This window comes from Heloderma suspectum, chromosome 1 (genome assembly GCF_057233095.1).
Source record: "Heloderma suspectum isolate Gila_16-S chromosome 1, 16-S_ref, whole genome shotgun sequence".
Taxonomy (NCBI): Eukaryota; Metazoa; Chordata; class Lepidosauria; order Squamata; family Helodermatidae; genus Heloderma; species Heloderma suspectum.
This window is the reverse complement of record NC_139458.1, coordinates 46,810,700-46,827,570: the sequence shown is the minus strand read 5'-3', so window position 1 is coordinate 46,827,570 and position 16,871 is coordinate 46,810,700. Positions and strand designations below refer to the sequence as shown.

The window sequence follows — 16,871 nt, the reverse complement described above, 5'->3', positions numbered from 1 at the left end:
GTCAATTTTTTTTCACATTTGAAGAAAGTGATTTCAATAACCTCTCACTACCACCACCAAGCCAGAATATTGTGTCAACATACAGACTGCAGTCTTTGGGTTTTTTGAAACATAATTCCGTGTGATGAAAGCTCATAATTCACATCGTTTTCCTTTCTATTATTTTTGCTATGTTTGCTCGTAAGCCTATGTTGGCTTCCTGTTTGGATATGGGGCTAGGGGGATGGGAGAGGGTGAGGGCTGATGTGGGGAAGCTTCATGTGTTGTTGCTGTTGTGGTTTAGTGTGTGTGTGTGTGTTGTATGAAAATGGGGAATGTTTTATTAAACTTTAAATTAAAAAGCAAAATATTATAGAATAACACGATGATGATGAATAACAGCAATGCGTTCAGCAATTTTAGTTTGGCACCTGCTGCGATGAAAATAATATGCAAAATTAACGGCAGCCCTCTGGCTCATGCTACGTTTCCTGACCCTGACGCCATCCATGTGCATGGAGCAGGGTGGGTGTATGCGAATGCTTGCTTGGAGAGGTGATCTTTTCAAAGTACTCTAGAATCTGCCTTCCTTACAGGAATGTCGAGCACATGGGCCATTGCTGGGCCATGTGTGGAATCTCTCTCCCTTTCCTGACACAGTTTTATAGTTTGTTGCTCATACTGTGTGTTTGGCGATGTGTCAGGGATCATATATAATAATCGTCTTTTAATTGCCTCTTGGACAGCCTGCTGTGGGGCTGTTTGTGTCTTGCTGGGGGAAGAGATTGTCAGGCAGCAGCTTTGTGTGTGTGTGTGTGTGTGTGTGTGTGTACTCATGCTTGTGTGTGGCTGTTTCATTGCATAAGGGAGGGCGCCTTATGCCCCCACTGTGAAAGTGTTTACTGACTCTGAGCTGGCTTTTTTACTTTAATAAAACGGTGTGATGATATGGAGGTGATTGGGGAGAGGGGTTGATGAAGGGTTGAGGGATCAGAAGCAGTGACAGAATGATTTAAACAGCCTCGTGGTGTCACTTCATCTCCGCAAACATCATAAATCAGATTAACATCTAGTCAAGCAAGGAGGTGTGGAGGGTGGAAAGAGCAAAGAAGGGACAGTGAGAAACTCATATGTACTAGATGAAAAAAAAATGTGGCCACTGTCACAAAAGGCATTGAAATTATTAAAAAAAAAACACAAACATTTCCCATGGCAGGATGATGGCATCACATTGATCTAGAGTTAGACAGGCTCAAAGGTTAACAGGCGGACAGGGCGCAACTACAAGTTACAATAAACTTTCAGCCACTGCAGCCTTGTGTTGAATTCTCCCTCCCTCTTCTTAACCCGTAGCAAAACTTACCTATGTCCTGATATCATTGTTATGCATTTTCCTGCCCATACTGCTGTTTTCAGCAGCAGTCTCATGTTTATCATAATGCTCACTTCTGCTTTGATTCTCCATGACAAAGAATATCTCAACCACTAATGTGTATCTTTAAAATAGTGACTATTCACTAGAATGGTGCACCCACCAGATCATTCTATCTAAATAAGCAGGTCTTCTGTAGTTTGTGTTAAACCTGCCTTACATGCCATATTAATTGTATTCAGCTTATGATAAAGGCGAAATAGTATTCTTACAGCAAATATGAGTGCACACTGTCTTCTGTGGACCAACATCCACTGAAACACAAGCTGAAAGACAGGTGCACATCCTTTGTCTCCACGGATGGCCACTTCACTCTTTTTTTAGGTGTACACCTAAGCTGTACATGTACGTAGAGATGTGAAGGCCTGGAAAAAAACCAAAAAAATGGGGGGGGCGGGATTTTTTCCCCTCTCTTTTTTCCCCCCAAGGACCATTTTTGTTTTTTTCAAAAAAATTGGAAAAATTGAACAGCTTTGGATTATGAAATATTTTATTTTAGAATTTCAGACAAAGCATTTATATATTGTTGCCCAGACCTTACTCCCCAAAATGATTTCTAAAAACTGTGTGATAAGAACACTTTAATAGAAAGGCTAGAGCATTCCTGGGCAAGGTCCTTGAGTGGGTGATTGCAAGCCAGCTCCAGACATTCCTGGATGAGACCAGTTATCTGGATCCATTTCAGATGGGGTTCAGGCGGGGTTTTGGCACAGAAACAGCCTTGGTCACCCTGTATGGTGATCTATGTCAGGAGAAAGACAGGGGGAGTGTGACCCTGTTGATTCTCCTTGATCTCTCAGTGGCTTTCAGTACCATTGACCATGGTATCCTTCTGGAATGGCTCTCTGAGTTAGGAGTGGGAGGCACTGCATTGCAGTGGTTTCGCTCCTACTTGCAAGGTCGGCTCCAGAAGGTGGTGCTTGGGGAACACTGCTCAGCCCCATGGATTCTCCAATATGGGGTTCCACAGGGGTCAGTTTTGTCCCCCATGCTGTTCAGCCTCTACGTGAAACCATTGAGTGCGGTCATCCGGAGTTTTGGAGTGCGTTGTCATCAGTATGCTGATGACATGCAGCTCTATTTTTTCATCTTCTTCAGGTGAGGCTGTGGATATGCTGAGTCAGTGCCTGGCTGCGACAATGGGCTGGATGAGGGCTAATAAACTGAAACTCAATCCAGACAAGACTGAGATGCTGTTGGTGGGTGGTTCCTCTGACCAGATGGAGGGTGTTCTATCTGTTCTGGATGGGGTTGCACTCGTGCTGAAGGAGCAGGTCTGTAGCTTGGGGGCCCTTCTGGAACTGTTCCTGCTATTTAACTTCCTGGCTGTTAGAGCAATATGACAGTGGAACCAATTCCCTAGGGAGGTGGTGGGCTCTCCCACACTGCAGGCATTCAAGAGGAGGCTGGACAGCCATCTGTCAGGGATGCTCTGACAAGGATTCCTGCCTTGAGCGGGGGTTGGACTCGATGGTCTTGTAGGCCCCTTCCAACCCTACTATTCTATGATTCTGTAACCAATTTTGTCGCTTGAGGCTCAGGTGGCCTCAGGGGCACGGAGTGCCTTCTATCAACTTCGGTTGGTAGCCCAGCTACACCCCTATCTGGACAGGGATAACCTGGCTTCAGTTGTCTATGCTCTGGTAACATCCAAGTTAGATTACTGCAATGTGCTCTATGTGGGACTGCCTTTGAAGACAGTTCAGAAGCTGCAACTTGTGCAAAATGCAGCTGCCAGATTGATAACTGGGACTAGAAGGTCCGCACCTATAAGACTGACTCTGGCCTGCTTGAACTGGCTCCCTATATGCTTCTAAGCTCAATTCAGGGTGCTGGTTTTAACCTATAATGCCCTACAGACTGCAGTACCTGACAGCACACCTCTCCTGAAATGAACCTACCCGTACTCTACTAAGCTCCTCCTCTGGGTGCCTTCTCCGAGGAAAGCTTGGAAGGTGGCAATGAGGGACAGGGCCTTCTCAGTGGTGGCCCCCCATCTGTGGAATGAGCTCCCTGATGAGGTTCGCCTGGCACCAACTTTGTTATCTTTTCCGTGCCAGATTAAGACCTCTCTCTTTTCCTGGGCATTTGGCAGCACATGATGAGTTTTCATCGGTCTTGGATATATCTTTAGTTAGGACTGACAGTTCAAAATTGTTTTTAGTTATATGTTGTTTGTATATACTGTCTGTGTGCTTTTATGTAAATGGCTTTTAAACTTTGTATATTATATTTTAATGCATTAACTTCTGTAAACTGCCCAAAAAGCTTCGGCTATGGGACAGTATAGGAATGTAATAAACGATAATAATAGTAGAGATGTAAAATGTCTGGAAATAGTGAAGCCATGGGGGAAAATATATATATTTTTAATCCAACGGGAAGTTCCCAGAATAGCTAGTTCTTTCATTCATTATTAAAATTATTGATCTAAAGTATAGTTTAGTGATAGACATTTATGCTCAGCTTCCCATCATATGAGTAGAGTCACCACTGTGCATTCTTGACAGCTAGGTTTTTGTTCTATAGAGTCCTGTGTTGTAGAAGTCATGGAGGAAGCAGTCCTATGGCTGCTAGACAGCAGCTAGACAGCCCTAGGATATCTGGGCTCTGAGGTCAGTTCCCAGAGAACCGACCTCCCCCCACTTCTGCGCTGCCTCAGAGGCAGCGCGTAACAGTTCCGTGCTCTGCGCTCACAAGAGGAGCACGGAGCGGCCAAAAGGGGCGTTCCCGGAAGGCATTCCGGGTGGGGAGGGCGATCCAACGTGTCATACAGCAGCCTCCTTCCCCGCTCAGCCCTCCCGTGGCTAGACAGCCGCAATCTGCTGTCTAGCCAAAAATGCAGGGCAGGAGAAGCGCAGCGGGAACAACTTCGGAGGCGGCCACTTATCTGAATAGGGTTGCACCCTTAATGTAGTTCTAATCTGTTCTGCAATAATTAAAAATTTCCTAACTGAGCTTACTTTTAAGAATTTTAAAATATAATGATAATTTTATGAGCAAACTAAGTCATACATAAAATAACTTTTGGAACAGGAAGGCAGGTTTATATTTTCTGAAGCAGCCCTCCCCAACCTGGTGCCCTCTGGATGTTTTGGACTATAGTGCCCAGCATTCCTGACCATTGGCCATGCTGCCTGAGGCTGATGGAAGCTGAGGTCCAAAATATCTGGAGGGCACCAGGCTGGGGAAGGCTATCTTAAAGCAACAAAGTGACTTTGGAACTGTAAAGAGCACTAAAAAAATAAGGAGGTTTCAGACCCATGGCCACTCACTTGTGGGGTGCCACAGGTTCCATCCTCTCCCTGAGATGCTATTTAACATATATGTGAAGCCACTGGGGGCTATCATCAGTAGGTTTGGGGTGTGGTGTCATCAACATGCAGATGACACGCAGCTCTACCTCTCATTTAAATCCTCACCAAAGTTGGCCGTATAATCCCTGTCCAAGTGTCTGAAGACGGTGGGAGCTGGATGGGGAGGAATAAGCTGAAGCTGAACCCTGACAAGACCGAGGTACTTTTGGTGGGAGACAAGGGGAGGTTGGGGGATGTTGACCTAGTGTTGAATGGGGCATGGTTACCCTTGAAAGACCAAGTCTGCAGCCTAGGGGTTATTTTAGACTCCCAGCTGTCCATGGAGGCTCAGGTGTCAGCTGTAAGCCGGGCAGTGCTGTACCAACTCCATCTGATACGGCAGCTGCGCCCCTACCTTCCCAACCATCTGCTCCCATCAGTAGTACATGCCCTGGTCTCCTCTCATCTAGACTACTGTAATGTGCTTTACGTAGGGTTACCCTTGAAGACGGTCCAGAAGCTGCAGCTGGTGCAGAACGTGGCGGCTCACCTGCTTAAAGGCAGCTGCCAGCGTGATCACATCACTCCGATGCTGAAGGAGTTGCACTGGCTACCAGTTGTTTTCCGGGCCAAATTCAAGGTGTTGGCTTCGACCTTTAAAACCCTATATGGTTCCGGTGCAGCCTATCTCAAGGAGCGCCCCCAGCAACACCAGACAGGCTGCCTCGGATGGCCTTCTGTCTTTCATATCAGCCAGGACAGCTAGGCTGGTGAGGATGAGGGAGAGGGCCTTCTCTGTGGTGGCCCCCACTCTTTGGAACTCCCTCCCTAGAGAACTCCGCCATGCCCCCTCTTTAATGAGCTTCCACCACACATTGAACACTTGGTTGTTCAGGCAGGCATTTGGGGTGAGTTAGGTATTTTTAGAATATGATGTCTTAATGCTTAATTTTACTGTTTTTGATTGTTGTATTGTTGTACATCGCTCAGAGTGGCCGGGTGACCAGCCAGATGGGCGATTAAGAAATTTAATAAATAACATAAAATAAATGAAGTATTGCTCATTTTTCACTTTTTCCAAACTTTCCTATTTTTCTGAAACTCCCTGGAAAAAAAACGTTTTTTCCCCCATAGCCTCAAAATTTCTAGAAATTTTACATCTCTTCTTGTTGCTGTTCAGTCGTTAAGTCGTGTCCGACTCTTTGTGACCCCATGGACCATAGCACGCCAGGCCTTCCTGTCCTCCGCTCTCTCCCGGAGCGTGCTCAAGTTCATATTCATTCCATCGGTGATGGTATCTAGCCATCTCATCCTCTGCCATCCCCTTCTCCTTTTGCCTTCAATCTTTCCCAGCATCAGGGTCTTTTCCAGGGAGTTTTCTCTTCACATTAGGTGGCCAAAATATTTGAGCTTCAGGTTCAGTATCTGTCCTTCCAATGAGCAGTCATGGTTGATTTCCTTTAGGATGGACTGATTTGACCTCCTTGCAGTCCAGGGGACTCGTAAGAGTCTTCTCCAGCACCACAGTTCGAAAGCATCAATTCTTTGGCGCTCAGCCTTCCTTATAGTCCAGCTCTCACAGCCATGCATTACTACTGGGAAAACCATAGCTTTGATTATACAAACCTTTGTTGGCAAGGTGATGTCTCTGCTTCTTACTATGCTGTCTAGGTTTGCCATAGCTTTCCTCCCAAGGAGCATGCGTCTTTTAATTTCATGGCTACAGTCACCGTCTGCGGTGATCTTGGAGCCCAAGAAAATAAAATCTGTCACTGCTTCCATTTCTTCCCCTTCAATATGCCAGGAAGTGATGGGGCCAGATGCCATGATCTTAGTTTTTTTAATGTTGAGTTTCAAACCAGCTTTTGCACTCTCCACTTTCACCCTCAACAAGAGGCTCTTTAGATCCTCTTCACTTTCTGCCATGAGGGTGGTATCGTCTGAGTATCTGAGGTTGTTGATAATTCTCCCGGCAATCTTAATTCCGACCTGTGATTCATCCAACTCGGCGTTTCTCATGATGTACTCTGCATATAAGTTAAATAAGTAGGGCGACAACATGCAGCCTTGTCGTACTCCTTTCCCAGTTTTGAACCAATCGGTTGTTCCATGTCTGGTTCTTACTGTTGCTTCTTGACCCTCGTACAGGTTTCTCAGGAGACAGGTAAGGTGGTCTGGTACCCCCATCTCTTTTAGAATTTGCCAGAGTTTGTTGTGATCCACACAATCAAAGGCTTTAGCGTAGTCAATGAAACATCTCTACATGTGCATTATCATAATCTTCTTCCTTTTATTTGTATGCCACTTTTCCACAAAATTGTGCCCACAACATCATACAGGGACACAAAATTGTGGCTCACAACATCATACAGGGACACACTGCAGCTCTCTGTTGAGTGTACACTCAATGGCAAAGCCAGATTTACTTCTGCATAATGTATGAACCATCCTTCAGTTGGGCATTTCAGTTTTGCTTTTCATAATTCTCCTACTTTCTTGGCTTCCCATTATTTCCTTTGCTTGCTTGGAAGTTCCTTCGGAATCTATGCTTAGTCGTGGCGTGGGTGCCATCTGAGAAACATTTCCAACCTTGTTCCAGGTCTATTTGGCTCCCTGTGCCCTTCTCCAGGATGACTCTAGTTCAGGAGTGCAAAACCTCTTTTAGCCCGAGAGCTGACTTCGGAGAAGGTCTTGGGGGCTGCATTCCAGTGGTTGGTGAGGCTGAAGGCAAAGGGCCAAAGGCAAAAGGAATGGGACCAAAAATACAAAAAATAAAATAAAATACCAACGTGCTTTAGCTTACAGCTGTCACTGCCAGTAACGAAGACTTCGGAATGGCATTTCAATGTTTTAGAATGGGGAAAAAACACGCTGAATCTGGGAAACCACCAAACAATTGAGGGAGGGGAGAATGGGAATTACCTGGTGACATGGGGCCAACTGGGGAACCCCAGAGGATGGATTTGGCCTCCAGGTCTGAGGTTCAACACACCAGCTCTAGTTTTACACGGGCAAACAAGCCACTCTGTGCCCTTCCCGTGCTGCCTTGGAGAGACGCTCCAAACACTTTCCCTGTACACTTGCACCCATGTTAAATCTTGAATGCTCTCGCATTTCTCTTCTCTTTCTGGAGCTATCAGAATATAAGAGGCATGCCAGCAATTGCTGTTCCTCTGCCATGCCAGCAAGTGGGACCTTTCTTCCCATACTGTTACCTGGCACATGGGCTTCCCTGCCCTTAGTGCAGTTGCTTGCCAGGCCCTTGTCTCATACTGTGCCTTCCTCTTTTCTCTCCTCAGATCTCTCGCAACCTGGGGAGGTTATACAGTGAAATGATCTTTGTGAATGGCTTTGTCCACTGTGATCCACACCCAGGCAACGTGTTGGTGAGGAAGTGCCCAACTACGGGCAAGACACACATTATACTTCTGGACCATGGACTCTATCAGGTAAGCTGAGGGCAGGGTGAGCAGATGGGGAAGAGAGTTAGGGCCAGATGTACCAGAAAGCAACCACGAGTGGCATCTTAGGGCAGAACTCTTGTCAGGAAGCAGCTGGAAAGGTACTTCCTTTCCCAGTAAGGTTTTGGTTTCTTCATTCCTCTAGCTCAGGAGCACAACAGGGCGAGGAGAAGATGCAGCAAGGAAAAGCTGGGCACTACTGAGGAATGGGCAAGGAATCCAGTGAGGCTGGGGCTAAGTCAGTTTGAGGGCCAAACTGCCCAGTGTGGATGGAACCACTGCTGGCATTCCTCCCCCACCCCACATTTCACACAAATACATCCCATTCACACACCCCATACACACACACACACACAGCCCCACCTCCATGCAGTTCAGCTGAGAGAGGCATTTTCCCTGCCCAGCACTGAGAGCGGATCCCTTTCTCAGCACTGAGTAGGGAATGGAGCTTCTCTCTACTCTGCTACTGATCAGAGGTAATCCTTTCCCCCCATTCCAGTATGAGCTCCAAGACTCACAGCAAGGAGGGCACCATCTTAATATTTCACCTGGGGTGCAAGGCCAGTCTAGGGGTACAGGTGCTATCTGCAAGTGTTCCCATTAGAGTAGTAGCCAGTTGCCTCTGTGTGAATTAAAAGAGTGACCCAGGCTTCTCCATTTCTCACTCACATTTGCCACCTAGCCCCTGTTGTTGTAACAAAAAATTATGCATCATCAAGCCATGATGTCATTTAACAAGCTTTTGGATTGATTTCCTCTGAAAGCCTAAAAATCCTCCTCCCTCTTAAGGTCCTGACAGACAACTTCCGCTTGGACTACTGCCGACTTTGGCAGGCCCTGATCAAGGCTGATATGAAGCGGGTCCAAAAATACAGCCGGCGACTGGGAGCAGGTGACCTGTACCCCCTCTTTGCTTGCATGCTCACTGCCAGGTCCTGGGAATCAGTCAACAGGGGCATCGACTGGTTACCAGTCACAAGGAAAGAGGTATGTGTTTTGTTATAATTGTGTCGCAGTTTAACATGAATAATAAGAATGCTGCACTAAGTACACCGTGGTGAAGATCTACCAATACCCAGAGGCGGCTCTATATTTGGGGCGAATGGAGCAATGATCCTCTGCCTCTCTCCCCCCACAACCAAGTACATTTGCTCCAATGCACGGCATGCAGCTGCCAGTTGCCATGCATTATCTTCTCCTGCCCTCCTCCGACTATCTCTGTAGAATATGGAGTATCTGCCCTGCCTTCTGCCACACCAGCCCCAGTGAGCTGATACAACTAAAGAAGGCCTGCATGGGAACATAGAAAGCTGCCATGTATCAAGTCCATCTAGCTCAGTACTGTCTACACTGACCAGCAGTGGCTGACCATGGTTTCAGGCAGGAGTCTTTCTAAACCCTACCTGGAGATGCAGGGAATCGAACCCGGGATTGTTTGCAAAGCATGTGCTCTACCACTGAACTATAGCCCTCATACACTTCTTGAGCTGTATTTTCTATAAAAGCCTGTAGGGAAATTGTGTGGGAGAGTGTATGGGTCTTAAGAGGGAGGGACCATACTCGGTAGAGCACGTCTGTTGCATGGAAAAGGTTCCAGGTTCAGTCCTTGGCATCTCCATTTAAAAGGGTCTTAGGGTCAAATGACACATTATGTTAATTGCATCGGATATAGCTGACGCTTACCTTTCCTTCATCTTCTGTAGAGTAAGTATGTGTGGCCCCAAATTGGTTCAGGACCACGATGCACTGGAGTCTTAAACCTCTCCTTCCCGGTTTGCTTCCCCAAATCCCTACACACACGCACACCGCACGGGCAGGTAAAAATAAAAAGAGAAAAAGCCTCCATTGACAGCAACAGAGACTTTTTTCTTTTTTAACCACCGTGGGAGGAGGGGGGATTTCAAGAAGCAAATGGTGGGGTGGGGGAAGATTTAAGCCTCCCCTCCCAGTACATGGTGGTCCGAATCTGAATCAGGTTGTAAAGCGGCACAACACCAAAGCAACAAGGAGGCTTTGGATCCACTGTGGATCCATTCAGTCTTAAGGTAAAATGTATAAGAAAGATAGAAAGACTAACAACAGTGTATTAAAACATATATATTTTAAACTAAACGTTTTGATTTCTGCCCTTATCAGTTAACAGCACAGCTACTGATGAGGGAGGAGGATGAAACGGTTAGCTGAAAATATATATTTTTAATACTCCTTAGTCTTTCTAGTCTTTCTGTCTTCTCTCTCTCTCAACATCTCAACTATATGTTATGTACTTAACATAACATGTAGTTTGACCCTTAGCTAACAGGTCTGAGCAAGGTGCTGGGAGTTGTAGTTCAACACATCTGGAGTTTACCAGGTTGGGGGAAGGCTGCCCTGGATTATGGCCCCCAGACATAGTCAGAACCCGTGCTTCCCATGTGAACCTCTCTCTTCCCTGTCTTCCATACACCTCCCCTCCCACTGTGCCAGGACGTGGAAATCCGGACCAACGCCGCCACTTACCTACCTCAGATCACCAAGCTTCTCAACAACATCCCTCGTCAGATGCTGCTGCTGCTGAAGACCAACGATTTGCTGAGGGGGGTGGAGTCTGCTCTGCAAACACGGGCCAGTGCCAGCTCCTTCCTCAACATGTCTCGCTGCTGCATACGAGCTGTTGCCACGTGAGTCCCTTTACCCGGGAGGCAGGATCCAGGACTGCCACGTGGCTAGGCGGTTCCTATCTCCTGCTACTCTTCAAAGGCTAAAGCTATAGAATGGGGGCCCGAAAGTCTTTCAGCCGAGGGCCAAATTCCATTTTGGAGAAGCTCTCAGGGGCCACATTTCAGGGGTGGGCGGGGCTGAAGTCAAAAGGGCGGGGCCAAAAATTCCAGCATAGTTTAGCTTAAAGCTCATACTGCCATTCACTGAGCCTGAGGAGAGGCACCTGAACCTTTAGAATGGGGCGGGGGGGGGGGACTGTGCAAAAACTGGGAAACCACCAAACTATTGGTGGTTGGGGGAAGGGGCTGGGGGCAACGGGAACCCCAGCTGGGACGGATTTGCCCTGCATGCCTGAGGTCCAACACCCCTGCCATAAAACACACTGCATACAAATTCTTCCCTGCAGCAGGTCAGAAGTGGTGTCTTGAAATATTTCACATCCCGTGATGTCTCCAATGACATTTAAGATATTTCATCAAGGTGGGGCAAGGGAGGTGCAGAGCTGCAGGCACGGGATGCTCTTTTCCACCAGAGGAAGGGCAAAACTTATTTTGATCCTAAAGGAACCTCCTATTCACTCTACCGGCTCCCCCTGTTCCCACCTGGATGGGGTGGGGCACACTTTGACCACTCCATGCTTTACCCAAGCATGGATGCAACGACAGCAGCAGCAAGGGCCGAGGTGAAGAAGGAAGCGCATTGCCTGCCCTTGCTTAGGAAGGCCAGTGGGAGGTAGAAGGGGATTTCCCATTTTTCTAGGAAAGGGCGGGCAATGTGTTTCCTTCCTCACCTCTGCCCTTGTTGCTGCCATCATTGTACCCGTGCATGTGTACAGAATGGAGAAGTCAGAGCCTACTCTGAAGGTGTCAATAGTAGGAGCAAGCGGAGCGAAAAGGAGATCTCTTCAAGCCCAAATGGAAGGAGTTGCCATGTAAAGCAGCAGGCACTGGTGCAGTGTTCTGTACATGGCCCAGATTCATGAACTGGTCTACACAGGGTGTTCTCCTGTGCACCTCCTGTTGCTAGCTTGTGTCCCTGAAAGACAGGGGTGCTGAACACTTTTCAGCCCGAGGGCTGAATTCCACCCTGGAGAAGCTCTCAGGGGCTGCATTCCAGTTGCCCAAGGGGCCACAGGCAAAAGGGGTGAGGCCAAAATCACCAGCATATTTACACTTAAAGCTTTTCCAGCCAGTAGCTAAGCCTCAGGAGAGGCATTTCAACCGTTAAGCTTGGGGAAAATTGCAGAAAAGCTGGGGAACCACCGAATGATTGGTGGTTGGGGGAAAGGGGGCGGGGCCACCTGGGGAACCCCAGAAAGCCAGATTTGACCCCGGGGCCTGAGGTTCTGCCCACCTACTGTAAGGCGTAATACATTCCTTTTTGTGTTTTGCCCAGGCACCAGAGGAGCAAGAGTCACTCACTGTACCAGAAGGCACAGATAACCCTCTCCGAGGCCCTGAGCTTGTGGCAGATCAACCTGTCTGAACTCTTCCTCCGGCTGAAGGGCTCCAAGCTGGGGAACTGGGTCATTGCTTTCCTGAGTCGGATGCACCATTCCTCCTAGTGACATGAACTGGTGGGAGAAGCCGGCCCAATTACTGCCTTGCCTTGCCTTGCCTTTCCATTCTGTTTCTATTTATTCCGCTGGGTCTGTTTTTGTGTAACACATGGCGCTGTCTTCATTGCCTTTTGCAGGGTCGCTTTCTGTCTGGAACACACAAGGTGAAATTGCAAACCATCAGCTAGAACTCCAGGGAGCTAGAAGTCTGGTGTTTCTAGACATAGTTCAGGGAGGTGGCAGTTTGGGTAGAAGACTGCAAGTCTCTCAGTTCTCAGGTCGTTGGAGGGTCTCCAGGTGAAGTCCTGAAGGACCACATAAAAATGCTAAGTATTTTCTAGCTCCAGGTTTAAAAACAAGAGTCCAATTAAGAAAATCCAGTCCTACCATAAAATTCTATAGTGGAACTTAAAATTCTGCAAAGACCTATGAGCTTCTAATAATACCCTATAGAAGCCTTCCTCGACCTGGTGCCCTCCAGATGTTTTGGACTACAACTCCCGTCAGGCCCAGCCAGCATGATCAACAGTCAGGGGCTGTTATAGGGGCTGTAGCTCAAAGCCTCTGCAGGGCACCAGATTGAGGGAGGCTGCCTTATAGGTTTCCTGAGCATGTATTACAAAACAGTTGTGTTAGTCTCTCTTCAGATCTACTAAAATGTTCAAAAACAAAATGGAAATCAAGTGAGCAAGGGACTGGAAGCCAAGATGGCTGAATGGTGTTCCTAGTTCTGGGAGGCTATGAGGGCAAGGGCTGAGATCGCGGATCTTTGAATTCTGTTCTCACATCTGCCACTGAGTGACTGAGGTTTGGGACATTTTTGGATGTTTACTTTGCCTTGATTGCCTGATGTGTAAAATGGAGGCAGAAATGCCAACCTGCCTTGGAAGTGTTCCGAGAGAAGGCACTGTTGAATGGCAACATGTTATTGTCTCAGAATTCATTCAGAAGTCAAGTGCTGGTCATGTATGTGTATTTGCAAGGGGAAATAAACTGGGGTGTCCTCCATTGGGAGGAAAAAGTAGCATGTTCGCCTATTTGGGTTTTTTTAAAGCAAAAAACACAAAATGTAAGCAAAATGTCACTCAGTGTTGTTGACAGTGAAATCAGATCTTTTCAGCAGCTTCATAGGTGTAATAGTCTGGTTTTGTCTCTAGAGCATCTGGTGCTGAATGATGCATTTTCTCAGAAGTGATTCAGTACTCTCCCATGTGGAGCAGATGAAGTCACCGCACCCACTAACCCCCTCTGTCTAATATTTACTCTGTCTGTTCACTCATGTATTACAGAGAATCCCGATTATGTTCCTTCCCAATCGTTGCATTCCCTTATTTTCCCCATTGAGAGAAAGAGAATAAATACCAAAGCATAGTAAATATGATCTAGGGCACTCTTCCCTAACCTGATGCCGTCCAGGTGTTTTGGACTTGAACTCCCATCTGCCCCAGGCAGCATGGCCGATGGTCAGGGATGCTGGGAGATGTAGTCCAAAACATCTGGAGGGCACCAGGTTGGGGAAGGCTGGCACGGGGCTTAATACTGCCAGGGAACATATAATTCCCAAACCTTTCAAATATGGACCAGCTCCGACTAAATGGGCTCGCACTAATGTATTGTTCTCGAGTCCGTATATAACAAGTTATTTAGCCATAATAGCATCCCAGATTCTATACAGCCAGTTTGACAAAGGAGGAACAATATATTTATTCCAGTAATAAGGAATAGCGCCCTTTGCTGCTATTAATAAATTGATGACCATTTCTACATTATTATCATCAACCAACAGATGTAAATATTTCAAGAGCTCATATAGAAGACCTTTGGGAATTGTATAAGCAGTTATTTTGTTCTGTATATGACAAGGATTTGCCCCCTTTTGACTCTTCCAAAAATAAATAATAATAAAAATATACGGAACGTCTATGTGAGAAGATTTTCCACAATGCCAGCATATATCAAATTATAAATTAGTTTCAGTTTGTTTCACGGGTTAGGTACCATTGACAATAGATTTTTGAAGTTTTCTTTCAGGTTCATTGGTATAAATCTTTTAGGTGTACTATACCACAGGCATTGCCAGACTAATGTTGCTATTGCTATCCCTAAATATTTCCACCACATTGTCTGACAAACTATCAGTGAAGGACTTTAATAAATCTTACCAATTAGTCTTCTGCTCGACCAGATGTATGAAACAGGGGAACGCCAGACTTAGATGGATTTCTCAGAGAACTATACTTGACTCAGTGCTATAACAGAATGTCAGATTTGGAAGTATTGGAGCAACTGTGGAACTTGTCCTGGCTATTACTTGCTCAGCAATGCCATTTTCAGTTGAGTCCTTCAAGGACACAAAGGATTGTGCAGACATATCCCCAAGTATCTCTTTCCTGTTTATTTGTTCATTACAATAATGGGAGGTATATGGAGAAAGCCTCAGGCTCAACTTGATCTTATAATTTTGCGGAATGAAGAAGACTGCACTCGCACAAGGGTTACTATTTTATTCATGTCTTTGTGAGTATTGTCTTATAGCATATCATTTATAAAAGGCTTAGGAAGCTGTATTATGATATATCAGACTGTTTGTCTATGGAGCCCAGTATTGTCTGCTCTCACCAGCAGTGGCTGTCAAGGGTCTCTGGCAGAGGTCTTTTCCATCACCTGCTACCTGTTCTCTTTAACTGGAGATACCGGGGATTGAATCTGGGATTTTCTGCATGTAGCTTATGTGCTCAACCACTGAATTCTCATCCCATTGTTCTAACTACTCCAAACCCATAGAGTTTACCCAGTCTTTAATATAGGAGTGACAAACCTTTTTCAGACTGAGGGCCAAATTCCATTTCAGAGAAATTCTCAGGGGCCACATTCCAGGGGCCAAAGGCAAAAGTAGATGAGGTCACAGGCAAAAGTGGGCAGGGCTGAAAAATCCAAGCCCCTCCTCCTCAGGAATTCCATGCCTACTCATAAACAAGCAGGACAAGCCTCTGCATGTCTACTCAGAAGTAGGCAGGACTGAATCACTCAGCAGCACTTTCAGATAGCATCCCAGGTATCAAGCCTATGCAGAAATAAGCATGGGCAAGCCTCTATGTGTCTACTCAGAAGGAAGCAGGACTGAATTGCTCAGCAGCTTCCAGCCCTGGCCCTATACCCACTTACCTGTAAGTATGCCCCAGTGAACTCCATGGGAGTTACTTCTGACTAGATATACATAGAAATTGCACTGTAAATAACCACTACTTTATTGAAAAGCCAGTGCCCCCTGCTAAGGTGGACTGGAATAATGTTAAGGAAACAATCTCTAAGCCTCTTCCCATATGAAGTCTAAACACTTTTGTTTGGCCAGATGAATAAATATATAAATATCCTTAGAAGAGGTCTATTCATGCACAACAAGCAGTATAGTGTTCAACAATAATTCATTTCTCCATTTCTGGTATAGGTTTTTTCCCCTCCAGGAATGAGGAACCAGAAGTCCTCTAATAATTGCTTTACAGGCATCCCAAATTACCAACCATGGTTGGCCAACTGCTGTATTCAGCTGAAAGTGTTCTTTTGTACTTTGTCTAACCTCTGATATTAATGACTCATCTAATAGAATCAAATTGTCCAGACATCAGTCTTGTGATCAGTTTTGTTGACCACATGGAGGCCAACACACCAAATGCAGGGTGTGATTGGCGGATAAAATAGGGCAGGTCTTGAGTTCTGATACTTGTTAAATAAACAAAGGGGCTAAAAAAATCCCACATATCTATCTGAGAGTAAACATCACGTGGAGCAGAATAAAACGTATTGTATTTTAACCTCTGGATTATAGTATCTCCAGACAACAGTCATCTGGTGATTAGCTAAATCATTTAATAAGTTCTTTGGAAGTGTCCCTGTTCCCTTCCCCCATTTCTTCACACACAGTGACGTAAACAGAAAAGTGAATCAGAACAAGTTAACTTCGTCCTCACATTCCTTGTTTCAACCTGAAAAAGAAACAACTTTTTGTAAACTACGTTGGAATCAATTTTCATGAAGGGCAGTATTTTAAAATGTTTTAAATAAATAAATAAATTTAAAAGAGTGCATTTGGGCATACGCTGCAAAATGTCTCTTATTCACCAAACATATTTCACTCCCATATACTTCTGGGGCTAAGAAGCAGTGCTCCCAGGGCAAGATGGTATGTGTTTCAGGCAGGACTGAGTCTGAACAAATTTATCCTCCCACCCCCCGCGCATACACAACTAACAGAGAAGAGACAGAGAAAAATGACCCAGTATTTGATAAGCTTCTGTTTTGCATTCTTACATCCTGACATTTCAGCCAGATATTTTCTTAGTGCAACAAATATGCCTCTGAGCCCCTGCAAAATGCTTCTATCATTTACTCAACCTGTTCTCTGCAGCAGAAAAAGAGAAAAGTGGAAGTTTTCACTCTCGTGCATG

General features: G+C 45.9%; 1 protein-coding gene across 2 annotated transcripts in view; it reads left to right on the top strand.

The window, feature by feature from the left end:
- ADCK1 (aarF domain containing kinase 1) overlaps nucleotides 1-16,510 on the top strand; it is a 177,000-nt gene extending 160,490 nt beyond the window's left edge. Inside the window, exons 8-11 of one of the 2 annotated variants that reach the window (XM_084841401.1) lie at nucleotides 8,007-8,156; nucleotides 8,958-9,155; nucleotides 10,635-10,828; nucleotides 12,264-16,510. In XM_084841401.1, coding sequence (XP_084697527.1) covers nucleotides 8,007-8,156; nucleotides 8,958-9,155; nucleotides 10,635-10,828; nucleotides 12,264-12,432 — 711 coding nt within the window. In that variant the 3' untranslated portion in view covers nucleotides 12,433-16,510. The remainder of the gene's footprint in view (nucleotides 1-8,006; nucleotides 8,157-8,957; nucleotides 9,156-10,634; nucleotides 10,829-12,263) is intronic. The other variant, XM_084841404.1, reaches the window with a different exon arrangement.
- The last annotated feature ends 361 nt before the right edge of the window (nucleotides 16,511-16,871 follow it).